Source organism: Oxyura jamaicensis, chromosome 9, assembly GCF_011077185.1.
Source record: "Oxyura jamaicensis isolate SHBP4307 breed ruddy duck chromosome 9, BPBGC_Ojam_1.0, whole genome shotgun sequence".
NCBI classification, from domain to species: Eukaryota; Metazoa; Chordata; class Aves; order Anseriformes; family Anatidae; genus Oxyura; species Oxyura jamaicensis.
In genome coordinates, this window is record NC_048901.1 from 13709204 (window position 1) to 13723815 (window position 14612).

The 14612-nt window shown below is 36.8% G+C and overlaps 1 protein-coding gene across 4 annotated transcripts in view; it reads right to left on the reverse strand.

The window, feature by feature from the left end:
• The window catches only part of OPA1 (OPA1 mitochondrial dynamin like GTPase), a 52778-nt gene that overhangs the window by 2201 nt on the left and 35965 nt on the right, over positions 1-14612 (reverse strand). For all 4 annotated transcript variants that reach the window (XM_035335193.1, XM_035335191.1, XM_035335192.1 and 1 more), the window contains one exon: positions 296-387. In XM_035335193.1, coding sequence (XP_035191084.1) covers positions 323-387 — 65 coding nt within the window. In that variant the 3' untranslated portion in view covers positions 296-322. The remainder of the gene's footprint in view (positions 1-295; positions 388-14612) is intronic.

Consider the following 14612-nt stretch of genomic DNA (forward strand, 5'->3'; position numbering starts at 1 on the left):
AACATGGACAAAAATAACAAACCAAGAGAATCAAATAGCTTGAAGTGTTTCACAATATCTGAATAACTAGCCATTAATTGTATTTCTATAAAGTTTCACTTTCACTTGTGTGAAAGCTGAAACTATAGTTTTGCAGATTAGAAGCAAGAAACAGCAGTAGCCATGCAATGGAATAAAATAAAAGGAATTTTCACAATGTCTTTATGAAAATGTGCATCTAAGAGACATGAATAATTGTTTTATATTGAACAATAAGAAAATTATAATAATTCTTTCATGATCTAAACATGATTACCTGCTTGAACGATTGTTCATCTAAAATCTATTTTTCTTGATGGAGGGCTTCTATGAAAGCTTCAAGTTTTTCCTGAATTTCCCGAACTTTTTCTGAAGAAATAAAAAAGATGGTCATTTAAATATCTAGCTACTTACATTTTTCCACATCAGAAGAAATGAAACTGTTCCCTTTGAACAAGGAACTTCCACAAATACATTTCATGATTATCATGCTAATAATTCCATAATTTAACAAAGAAATCCCACACTGTTGTATTTCAAAAACCTGAAACTTCCATTACGTCATGAACAGCAGAACTACCGTACACCTGTTACATGTAGGGATTTGTTACCCTTTAACTAATGTCCACTAACCCACCTCTCTTTTAATAAAATATCCTTATTATCTACAACAAGTGTCACAAACACCACAAATCATTATAAAAAGAGTTAAAAACTGGTGACTTTTCAGCAGGCAGAATTTCAGGGAATCAACCAAACAACAGTATTCAAGACCTCTATACAAAAGGGCATATACAATATTAAAAATGTTTACACTTTATTTCCTTACACATCAGCAGTAACCAGATGGATGTAGGCAGAACCTTCTTTTATACAAACAATAAAGATGGGAGATTATTTCTTAAATAAACAAAAAAACAAGACTGGGACATCACTGCAAGTAACTACTACGAATAAAAAGGTAACATTGGGAAAAATACAAGATTTTAGGCATTTTTCCACTCTTTCCTGAATTCCACACAATACTTGTCATCATAGAGCCTACTTGATTTATTAAACAGCTTATGAAGCAAGATTTAGAACCTAGCTGGAATCTAAAGCCTGCAAGATTTCCTCCTTCTCTCTCACCACATCCCCATTGAAGCTCTTTCTGTGTGTGATTATAGCCATGAAAAAAAAGCACACTTCAGAAAAATGAGAGCAGGGACAGACAAAACTAAGTCCAATGAGAATAAACATGTAAAAAATGTCCAGTCTCTTCCCTTTCCCCCACATCCCAAGATAAATTGGGTTGGATTAAGCCTGTATGTTGCATGAAATACAAGGTTTGAGTTTTTTTTTTTTTTTTTTCCCAATCTTCCTTCTATTAATGTTTTCTTCTGTTTGCCAATACCATATGTTATAAGCTTGCTTTGCTGAGCTGAAATAACAGCAAAACAGAAAGAAAAATACAGCTATTACCCTTAAATGGGGATACATAAGCATTATTGGAGAAAGAAGTAGGACCTCAAGCAGGAATATAAGAATGTAGCCAAGGGAACTAGAAGTTCACATAGTAACAAATTGCCAATCCCACAGATAATTATGAAAAGCATTTTAGAGCAGTACTAATACTCAAACTCAACAAAATCCTGTAGTCCTGTTCTAGAAGAAGTATAGAATTTTAGTTAGCATTTAATAAAATATGTAAAATAGCCTGTATGGGAACGAAGAAATCTCTAACTTACATCTTTATCACGCAATTTTTAGGTGATGAAAGGCAAATCACTTATACTTTCAACACTTCAGAGTCCCCTTCCCCAGTAGTGCTTATCTACCAGCACAGAGGCACAGGGAGCATGAATCACGCTCTGGGTCCTAAAGAAAACACCAAAGAACTTTCTCTAGTTTCAGCTGCCTTCATTTTTTAAAGTATTTTGATATTAAATGAAGATTACAGTCAGTTTGAGGGTGACAGCTATATTTTTGGAAGTTACAGAACAGCAGTAGCTGATTTTTATTTTTATTTAGCAGAAAAAGTCTTGATCCAGTTCAGCAGAGACAACCTTTGAACACTGCCAATGGAAAAAAAAAAGAATTCACACAATCTCTTCTTCTCGCTAAGTTTGAAGTGTTTGTTTGCTATCTTTAAGTCAGAAAAAAGTAGTTTGATTTTTTTGGCATGTCAGTATATAAACCTCTCATGTAACAAAAACAATAATTTGGCATTTATTAGGCAGCTGTTTAGCACAGCTTCTAATATTGATGCTGCATATGTTTACAAAATTAACATTTGAAAAAAGTGTCCTATTGTCTTGGAGAGAGTCAATGCAGTTTTAGGAATTGTTAATCCTGTATCTCCCTCTCCAAAATGAACAGCAGTTAACAGTGATAACTGGAGATTCAATCTCACTGCCCAGAAGGTCTCTTCATGTTGTTTAATAGCTTCGTTTTTGAAGTGGATATATATATTTATACAGTAACTATAAATTGGTACATTTTTCCCCCAAATATACTTTTCATATTGATCAAACTATTAGACTCAGAGAAAGCAGGCAGATTTAGCAGTATTAAATATTAAAATTAAAAAACTAAATATTTTCCCTTCTCAACTCCTCGCTAATGAAATATTCAAGTCTTGAAAATTACTAGCATCAGCAAAAATCTGTAATTATTATTTCACCCTTAAAAAAAAAAGGTTGTGCCAACAAAAGCTATTTTAATTTTCTGATTAGGCATATTAAAATAACAGGATAGCAAATATTTATTCCACCAGAATGTACTGAATCAGCTGTGTTAGCTCAGAGAACAGACACACTAAAATTGCCTCCATATTATGAGAACTTTATTAGTTTTTATATTTGGACTGAATTGAAATGATTGCTTAACTGTAACAATTATGAGGTCTTGGGGTAATTTAATACTTTGAAAAAACATGCTAGCTATTCTTAAGAAAGAACAGTTACAATGACTGCCAAATAGCTGCAATTACTCATGCTATGCCTTGCATTCCCAGCAGTAGGAAAGCCTCCTGCAGCAGCAGATACCAGCCAACCTGTAAGATTTACCCCACAAGTCCATTCTGTAGAAGCGGTATGTTAAATTAACTTACCTTTTAAATAAGGGAACTGCAGAGTTATGCATTGACACTACACACATCTTTAATAAACCAGTAAATATAAATGCTTGGCAGAACTTTTCTGAAGAGTACAAGTGCAAGGGCTGCAATTCTGGGATAGCTGCCAGTAGGTTCCCCAGCACTTTGTGACACTGCATTTGCCATGGAAATGTTTTGTTGGAGTTCAAGAGTCAGATTTTACCTGCCTTTAGTTGAGGAAGTTTTTGGATGCAATTCTCTTCTCTGTGAAATACAGAATCTGTGTACCCAGATTTGCAGGGTTATCATTGACAGCTTCACCAAAAGATTATTGACTGAAAATTTCCTCAAAAAAGTGCTTTAATTTACAAGGAACATATCAAACTCCAAACATCACTTGGGTTTCAGATAAGAACACTTACTACTTACTACAAAAGGTAATTATGAGACTAAGTGACCTGTTGGCCTTCTTATGTGTTATGATTGTGTGTTTTTCCATGCAGAAGTAAATCTTGGATTAAAAGCATTCAGTTTGCTAGCAAATTATTTCTGTAGCATGTTAAACCAGCCCAGTACTGTTACGTTGAAGTATGCAGTACTTCAAAGACTTCTGCAAATATTATATAGTATTTCAGAAGCTTAAATTGCTTAATGTTATAGTTTCTAGAAAGAACACAGTGTCTCTGACAGTTTTAAGGCAGAACTGAAATTACAGATACTTAACAGTGATAAAAAAATCAAATTTTATCAATGAAGAGTAACTGTAACCAAACTCTATTCTCCATCTTCAGAACAGGAAAATTCACATGCCTAGGGGCAATGAATGGCTATTCTATTTCCCATTTACCCTGTGTTTACCTAAAAGATAAGCTGTTCATACATCAGCTCATTATGCCTCTTGATCTGGTCATGAATATTCCCATAATCCTCCTTCCATATCCCATAAAACTTCACTGACAGAATGAGGAAATTCTTTATTCGGATGTCTTGAGATCCTCATTCATGCACAGTCTATCCTTATCTCCATAAGAAATCATATTGCTACCTACTCATTTTCTTTTCATTAATCCTGTGATACGAGATCTAAAAGGCTCAAACCCAGACTAATTGATCTGTAATTAGGATTTGGATATGCTTTGAACACACCAAAAACCCCACAGCCACAGATAAAGTTGGCTTTTCCTAACATCATAAGCTGTTCAGAAGAAAACCCCCTCAAATATTCATTCTCACAAGGACTGCTTGCTCACTGGTTGCAGGCCATCTACCAATTAACAGTACAGAGGCTAGAGAATCGCTGCTAAAGTGAAATAACTGAAATATCAAATCTATCAAACAAAACTCCTGAAGTAAGGTCAAATAATCTTAAAAATAATGTTAAACAAATGGTAAAAATAAAGCTTGTTACTTATTTCAGCAATACTGTAAGTAGCAAGAAAAAGGTTTCTAGATATTTTCCTGCTGCATTAATTGGTTTTATTGAAGATGTGAAAACTCTCCACAAAATTGGTCTTGCTTATGCTTCTAAAAATAAATGAATTTATAGGCATTCAAATCAAACGTACTTACATGTAAATAAGCAATGGATTTAGCACAGAATTTTAAAGATAACCATGTCTCCCTGTACCACAACTTGGAAAAAACTGCACAGGAATTTTGTTATGTAAGGCAAATCAAAACACTTCCCTCTCCCCTGTTTACCAGTCTGCCCATATGGCACCAGTTTTCAGTTGCACCATCAAGAAAATTGTAAACTCCTTCAGGACAGAGATGCATCTTTATTCTGTACTTCGATAAAGCACATAGCATGAAAAGGCACGATAACATTTGTTAATATCTCATTATAAATCCTCCTGTTCTACATTAAAGTGATTTCTACTTCTGACTAATGTTTACATGGCTTTGATATCTGTAAGCTCATGGTTCCTCCTTTTGCTCTGTATTTTACTTAGGTTTTAGACTCCCTCCCCTGCCTTTTGTTTTATTTTTTTAATCTTCCTTTCTTCATCCCTTCATTGCCTATGAACATTATCACTGCTTGCTGTGCTACTTGTGTGTTACGGTTAATTAACCATAGTGGCAAAAATGTTGAATTTACTGCTGTGAATGCATCATCTTTCCTCCAGCAAAAAGAAAAGCCCAGTCTGCAGTCAGATTTCACCAGGATGCCTAGAAGCATGCTATTAAAGGCTGGAAACGTTGCTCCACAGTTTCCTATTGAAAGCTGAATTTTCGCTTAGGGCTACCTAAGACACAGACCCCATACTTGTACTCAACCCCCTACAACCATCCAGGTGGAGAACTGAACTGAAAAAAAAATCTCCCTAAAATTCAGCCATTTGCACCACATTCCTGAACTTCTAAAGGCCACGCAAAAGCCAGACCTCTTGTTGAAACAGCGTGAGGCAGCGTGCTAAAAGGCACTCCAAATAACGTCCCAAGGAGCAGGCTTTCCACCCACAGTTACCAGACCTGCACCAACACGCTTTCTCTTGTCTCACCCCACCGCAGTCTAACAGCTCCTGTAATTCACTGATCGGGGCAGGGTCATGTCCTGCCGAAATTTAGAAAATCCTTTGAAACCACCCATCGCACTTTTTGCCAGTTTCCTCTTGTTCGCATACCATATTTCCCTCTGGTTGAGGACAAGAGGAAAGCTAAAATTTTAAGAGGGGAAAAAAAGGCAAAACCACCCAGGCTGCCCTTAAAGACACAGAACATCATTTATCAGCTGCAAAGACAGATTTATAAGTAGAGGGCCCCCTCTGTTCCTTTAAGGCTGCAAAACAGATGGGAAGTGAATGGACAGTCAAAGGGTCAAGAAAACACACGGGAGGTGCTGCTTGTCTGCTCTATGTATGTTCCCAGCATAAGAAAGAGGTCAAGATTGTAACTGCATGGCTGGGTGCTGGAAAGACCTTTTCTTTAAGCTGTTACAAAGACAAACGCGGTTCCTCATCCTGCTGTCAAACTGTTATAAATATTGGTTTGTCAAGAGAGTTTCAGGATCTTTTTTTTTTTTTTTTTTAAAGGCTGAACAGGAGGATGAATCATGTGAATGATTCTTAAACAATTAGCTCATTAGTGTAATAAAAGCACTGCAGAACTCTGCAAAGTTAAAATGGAATTTATAATAGTTCACGTAGTCAATCCATGAATCATTAGAAATAGACAGCCTTTAAAATGCAAGCTTGCAGAAAACAACTAGCATACTCTTCAGTTACTAGAAGTTTGAATGAAGATGCTAACCGATGCTTGCCTTCACTATGACCATGTTTCTTACACCTACTGCAATCTGTAGTAAGAGCTGAATTTACAGCCAGATTAATTGAATTCTTTCTAAAAATTCTGATTTCAAAGTATGCTCACTGGAACGGGATAATTCTGATACTAAGCTTCGTAAATACATTTATGGATTGAGCTTCCCCTCTCAGATATATATCCACCATTATATTCAGAGTTAATTACAACCCTTCTACTTGCCGCTTTAAATCCCGTTGCCATCCTGAGCCAACTGGCATTTTAATCCACACGACATCTAGAATCAGAGCACTCCTGTTTATCAGTCCCAGAAAGACGATGATGAGGACAGAGCCATACTCTAACTATTGAAGTGTATCAGATGAGTTATCTTCATTACAAAATAAAGACTATTTCAGTGTCCTCTTGAAATATTTATTTTAAACCCTAGAACAAGAGAAGGCACTAGTCATATTCTTTCAATACCACTATTAAGATCTCCAAGGGTTGGTCAGAATCTCATTTTCACAGATATGACTTCATCTGTAACTGACCTGGTTGAAAAATTTCCTTTAGCATGGCATTAACAGAAGAAAACAGAGAAACTGTTTCTTACAGAGACGTACAGAGTGAAAATTCTTCTTTTCCCTCTTTACAGGTGGATCTGCCTCTAAAGCAGGAAAAGATCAATTAGATTGTAAATTTAGCCTGTTCTAAGAACCTAATAAAATTTTAATCTTAAGTCATTTTAGACAGAAAAAATAAAAGTAAAAATCAAAGCTGCCATCATTGAAGGTGCTTCTGTTGCAAGTATTAATATATTCCCCCTACATATTTTATCTGAGCGAAGCTATCAGTTACCACTTTTATTTCAGACTAAAGAGAACCAGGCAGTTGTAGAAGATAACCTGATCTGAAAACACTTCAGCTATTTTTACAAGGTATTGAGCTTTACCACATTATTGTAGCATTACTAATAATGCTTTTTAGCACCAGAAACAGGAATTGTGCATTGTGCTGGTAAAACTGTAGGTTACCAATCAATCAATGTCTTTGACCTATAGCTGCCCCAGATTCACAAGTGGGACCTTTGCAGCTTAATGAAACGGCTTCGACAACACGTTTCCCTGCTCCTCAGCCAAACAGAACAGAAGCTCACTGTATTTCTTGGACCTGTCCCCAGGGCTCTTCAGACCGGCAAGCACGAAGTCTTTCTGTCCCTGGCAGGGCAGGAACATAGAGCGGAGCTATGTGCCTGAAGCAGAAGTGACAACTACGCAGACTTCTGACTTTATACGTTTCTACAGGTTATTACACAAGTCCCTCTTGTCTACAGAAAAGAAACTAAATATTACTACTGCAAAATGTGAGGTCACAGACTAGCATGCATTTCTATACTGCCATTACGGTTAGCTTAACGTACAAATACAGCTTAATAAAGATTAATAATCGAGTTTATGAGAGTCATGATGTCTGCAGTAGCAAGGTAGGACTTGGGCTCCTTCCAGTCCTCTGTCTCTACCTTAGATTTTTAATTAAAACTGTTCTAATAACTCAATCTTTCAACAGAATATAGTTTTGCTGCCTACTGGACAGCTAGAAGGAGCTTAGCAGCAGAATGACAACAAAACCTCATAAAACAGACTCACCTCTTGAATCAGACTTACAGACAGTTTTCGTTTCACAATCAAAAAAATTAACCTAGAATGTATCAGAACACGATGTTACTCATTATTTTGGATGGAAACGGCAAAAAGTAGAAGGTAAAGGCAAACCAGAAATATTACCAATGATTCATCCAGTGTTGTAAAATAATTTATTTTTTTCTAACTGATGCAGGAAAGACACATACAGCGATAAATGTCAATTACTTATGTAAAGGCTACCGTACCCTTGGAGCTATGAAAGTGTAAGGAGATTTTAACAGTACAAATAACTGATATATATTGGTTCTCCACCCAAAATAAAATGTATTTGGTAGTTAGTTAAATAATGATCTAATATGCTATCAGGAATATTTATGTGAAACTCTAAAATATGCCAGAAAATTCAATTGTGATGAGATAAATTTTTAAATCACAATAATAATGAAGTTTCTGACTATCGAAAATGAAGTTTGTCATCATGTTCTGAGGAAAAACAGGTTGTTCTGTTAGGATTTTCTTAGTTTATTATCTTTCCTAACTGAAAATATTTATCTATTTATGTACTCTTTCACATTAGAAGCAAAGTAGAATCCATTACAATATTAAAAATGTGTAACACCCATTTCACTGATTTCCTCAGGTTCTGTGAACACTCCACAGTCCCCTACTGGTTCTAAGCAAATACCTACACTGGTTACTTTAAAATTTTGCATTTCCACAAGTAGCGATCACTCCACAATAAGTACTTACTTAAAACTTGGTAGCTATTAAGCTACCCTCAAACAACCAGTACTGAAAAGAAAATAGCATCTAATTAAATATTTTGATCCTTGCATCATTAAGGGCATTTTAGGAAAAAAAAATAATTTGGCATAGAATGGCCCTCGATTACCAGAAATGTGGATCTAGGCATAGGTCTAAATTAACAGGGATTAAATACGTCATTACTCATGCAGCAGTTTATCATCATTTTTCAACGTCAACTTTAAGTGATAGACTTTGCTTCGTCAGTGACAAATGTGCTGAACTTTGTAAGCATCCGTTTTGGAACCTGGACACCAGTGCCTAACTCTTCATCAATAACTTTAAGGAATCATAGCAGATGCACTTTGGTCATCTGGGATTCTTAAGTTAAGTAAACCATCACTCCATCACAGGAGGTTTACACGTGATGGATGTTCTCCCTTGAGGATTACTTCCCTCTCTGAGAAGATGCAGCTTTTAAAGCACTTTCTGCCATGATACAAAGCAGGAACTACCTTATCTGCACTTTGACAGAGACCATCCTACACATTCTTCTGGTTCTAATTTGTCAGTTCTGTGCAGCTGCCCCAGAACTTAAAGAAAATAAAAAGCATTCAGCCAGGGTCTTTCATATCAAAGCACACTTAGGTTAATTTCGTAAACTCTTTACATAGAATTAAAATCAATAATCATGTGAAAAACAATTGAATTGCATTCTATCCTAGTAACTGCAAGTTAGCAAATCTACTAAATGAACAGGATGCATTTTAGTTTCATGTTGTTGACTTGCTCACATTCAAAGGAAGGCAACTGGAAGACACGAATGCACCGACCGATTCCAAGTGTGTTGCCCCTGACTTTCTGCATCATGGAGCTCCAGGTCCTATACAGAGCTCACACAGAGCCCGGGAGTCACACTGCCACCTGCACAGGGCTGCCGCCAGTAAATCTTGAACTCATTAGACACATATGGCCCACACAAGCACTTTATTTGACTGATTGAGATGTGGGCAGAAATGAGTGTGTTCGAAGTGACAATCAGCCTCTGAAAAGACGCAGGCCATACTAGCATCCTGGTGGGAGCTGCTGGTAGGGGACTGTGAAGACAGCAGCTACCCTGCACATGCTTATTAGGAGCCTGAAGACGTGTTTGATGATTCCCAGGGAGGAACGGCCACTCTGATTTTGTTTGAATAGAAGGCCACAACACCTCCTGGTGCAAGCTTGTCAGCTCAGGATCAGACTAACTACACGCTCCTCAGGAACACTGCTATGACCAGTCAAATGGAGCAAAAGAAGAAATGCTGCCTTTCTGTGAAATGTCTCGCAACTATAAAGTGACCACAGTTTTACTGTAGTAGCTTCTCAAACAATCATTAGGTATCATGGAAAAAACGAGAGCACAAAATTATAATTCTGAAGATTCTTAAAAAATAACTCCTCCATTTGGGTTTCCTAGGATGCTTTCTTTTTTTTCTATGCCTTTCTTTGAGAGTCCCTTGTGCATTGGGGATAACTTCTGGGCTCTATACTCAAATAGCTTCAAAATTATACCTTTTTTTCCTCTCTCTTGTAAACACTGAAAACCATGTTGCTTCTCAACAAGCACCTTAAACATTCATTTAAAGACTACTAACAGCTGCCTTTTGAGCTGTTTTGTCTGCCTTTGGTTTCTAGGGGAAATTATCTGATATATGCCCATTTGAGAGAAGAACTTTCTTCTTATATCTGAGCTTTTTCCCCTATGAAACTTTTAACCTTTTAAAAAAGGTGAAGCCTGTAACAGTAGAGAAAAGAGAAGCAAAGGCTTTAGAAAGCCAAGTCAAAGCTAAGTCAAGAGCATATATGTAATCAACAACGTCATGTAGGACAGAGGTAAAAAATCAAAATACTGTTGACAGTCATCTCAAAGGAAGGCTGTAATTTAATTAGGCTACAGTAATGACCACAACATCGGATTATTTTCACATAGCATTTTTATTCTGTGGCTAAGAGCAATGAAAGGAAGAAAAAAACAACAACCATGGAACAAGTCATTATCTGCAAAGTACTGCTCATAGACATTATCCTCAACTTCACATAAATGAATAATGAAAAAAGGAGATTCACTTGGATCTGAATCAGTTTGCTACATACAACAGACACAACAGAGCCCACTCAGCTTAGCCAAATACATCACAGAAATCCCAAATCCTGAGTCAGCAATTTGAAAGTACCAACCTTAACTACTGTTAGCTAACTGCATTACAGTTTATTACGTACGTGATATTAAATCATTCATGCTCAAAGACCGCTTGCAAAACAGAATACAGCATAGTGCAACTGCAAGGTTTGCACTCAACTGTAATGGAATACAAGAAGTAGTATGTTAAGGATTTTACGTGTGGACTTTAAAGCAATGGCTCTAGATATAAAACTTGAAATTATTTTACTACAACACTGGTTTATTAGTTTTTGTATGCTCTACTCTTCACAAGAAAATTATTAAGTTTCACAAATTGTTATATTTTGCACATTACAAATGTATGACAGAATTTAAACAAATTGCCCTAAGCTAAGGACTCTCATTTCTTCATGTGAGGGCTCACTACTTACAAGTTTCAAAAGGCTTTTGTGCAGAATGAAGTCTCAGCTAGCCCAGGACACCTGTACAGGTGTCAATATTACTGACAAATGAACTCAGAGGCTGACCCCTTCACATTCATACCTAGTAATTTCTGGATCAAATTTCCACATTTCCACAGGCATTCTGCAAGCTCCTTCCCACTTTCTGCCAGTGACTCACCCCACTGAAATGCACATGGTTTTACATATAATTTAGTGAAGTTCTGTGTTTTCTTTCTCTGTTTTTAGCTCGTGAGGAAACAATACATTGGATGAATAGCACGCTGGCCTAGGAAAGACACTTTGCATGTACTGTGTATCCTACTGTGATTATCCTGTACAGAAGTAAGTTTTCCATAAACAATGCCCTTGCATTTTAGTTTAGCTGTTTGAAAGGAACAAAGGAGAGGAAATACGGGAAGATAGATCACGTGTATATTTTCTTAGGCTCAGTAAAGTATTTTGTCTCCAGTTAAGTAAATGGCAAAGCTCCCATTGGTGGCCTGAAAGTAAGATCCACTTTAAGCATCCAATGTACATGTGCACCACCTACCAAGTTTTAAATGCTACCACAGTTGTAGCTCAGATGTAGGATAAAATGCAGGAAGATCCCATTTCCTTTCCAAAATGACTAAAGTATTCAGATTTTAACAGTTATTTAGTAACAAAGCTTATTAAACTAAAGCTTGCCATACTTTTGCTAATGAGAATTATATACCCGAGAAAAAAATATCATCCCTTACGATCTCCATAAATTGTAATCTTCATATATAAAAGAAAAACAAAACAAAACCAGACCAGAAAAGAAATAAATCAGAGAGTGGAAAACAAGAGGGACAAGGCTAGGCAAGTGCACCTTTCCCCAGAGGAAAAAAAAAAATAAAAATACTATCCAAGCAACAAATGCCCACTGCGTACGCTATGTGCATGCATCAAAAAACAAGAAATAGTACCCAGGGACGGGAGGCTTGGCACCAGCTCTGCTGCCATGCTAACCCTCCCCACTCCCACAGAGGCCAATCATTGCCATCTTGTGTTGGAAAGATGTAAAGCAACTGAACTACCGCACAAAGTTCATGCTACAGAGGAAGCGTGCTTTGGCTTTCTACAGAAAAGAAGCAAGTCCAAGCAGAGTGGCATTCTAAATCAGATAGTTCTGGGAAGCCCTTCACTGGGAGTTCAACAAAAACAAGTCACCACGTTAAGCAGTAATCTACAGAAAGTTAAGATTTATTCACGTCATCAGTTTTGCTCTGAACTACAGAATATTTCTACTACAATTGCTACTCTGTTATTTCTATTATGAACAAAACAGCAAAAAAGAAGACGCAGGCAGTGCCTTAAAGCATGCAATAAAAATAAGGCAGTCCTGACATTTTTATGAGCGGAAATTCTCCTTTAAAAGATTAATGTTTGCCGTAATACTTTTAGCTCACTCTACCCTATTTTACTTCTTACAGAACCTAGCATGTGATGTATTTAAGATACTGATTTAGCTAAGCATGTAGCAAAATACCAAGTTTTGTATAACATAAGTTTCATATCAAAATACTTTGTCCTTTGGCAGCCAGCACAATCTAGAAGCATCTACCAACTGGAAAGCAAATATAAATCTTGTTGTTGCTGATAAGTCCACATGGGATGAAAGACCTGGCTACGACTTTCAACTGACAGACAACTTCAGTGAAGAACTTCAAGACATATTGCACCAGAGTTGTGAGGGAGATTGTAAACCAATACATTAGAAGAGGTTCCTATCGGTTGCTGAATATGCTTCAAGTACCCAGGTATACAAGTAAGAGACAGACAGCAGTTTTTTCTTGTTTCCACATCCTCAGCAAAGCAAATGTATCTCAACTGTCTCTACAGTTTTGAATATAGCATGGAAAATAACTAGGCTGATGGGCTCTGGACTGGCTGTTACTTTTCACAAAATAACTTGGGGTTGTAACAGGTAGCTCTGTGCAATCATCAGCTCATTGCTAAGGAGCAGTCAAGAAAGGAAACAGACTCACTAATTATTAGTAAAAGACTAGAAAAAAAAAACAACAGATAGAAAAAAAAACAAACAATAAAAAAACAACACAAAAAAAAACAAACAAAACACAAAACAAAAAACAAACAAAAAAGCAACAGAAAAAAAAAACAAACAATATAACTGTATACATCTAGAAGGCAGGTACAGCTCAAATACTGTGTGCAGTTCTGCTCTTTCAATTCAAAAAGGTTTTAGTAGAACTACAAAGGGTGTTTCATGATTTCAATCAGCCCTGCCAATGTCCTTGCAAGGAGCGGTTACACAGATGAGAATTTTTCAACCCAGGAAAAAGAAGAGCAAGTGCTGGTAGCATAAGCATCTGTAAAGTCATAAGAGGCACAAAAAATGAAGGGAGAAAGATTACTGAATGTTTTTCACAGTGCAAGGACTAAGGAAAACCAAATGAAACTGGCAGGTGGCTCAGAAACAAACAAAAGGAAGTACTTTTTCACACAATGTGTAGTTAAACTCTGGAACTAATTGCCACAGGATGTTGCAGATGCCAAAGTTTACATGAGTTCAAAAAGCAATTACAGAAATTCACAGGGGGAAAAAAATCATGAAGGGCTATTAATCACAAAGATATTACCTCAGGATTAGGAAATCTTGGAACCACAGATTGCTAGATGCTGAAAGACCACACTAGAGAAGCATTGCTGTATGTTTAACCTGTTCTTATGCTTTTCCTGAGGTACCCATACCTGCACACTGCTAGGGACAGGACTCTGGGGTACACCCACTGCAGGCCTCTTTCAAAAGCTATTAATCCCTAAGAATGGTGGAGTTTTTAAAGTCACTTTTAAAGTTTTAAAGTTTTTAAAGTCACTTTTTCCCAATTCAGCTATTCATCTTCTGCTCTGCCTCTTTTTATATCCTACAACCCTTTATTCCAGATGTCTCCAGTCCCAGGGCTTTTTTATTTCCATAAACTTAGTATTTGTTCACTGGCACAAGTATCAAAATGATACTCCTGGGGAGGAGTCCATAACAGAAAAAGGCCTCTATTTGAAGAAAACCTTCAATACAGTATAAAATATGTAATTTGTCAGAAACCTTTTGAAATAAACATGGAAAGGCAGCAAGACTCAGGACCTAAAGACTGTCAAGGAAAATTCACAGAGGGCTGAAATACAATTCCAGGATGCAGAATATAGACAAAACCTGCTGAAGTAAGTTTTGAGACTTACGTGAGCTCTCATTATGAGATTGGGTTGCCATGTTATAAACAGTTTGCCATCAAACAGTA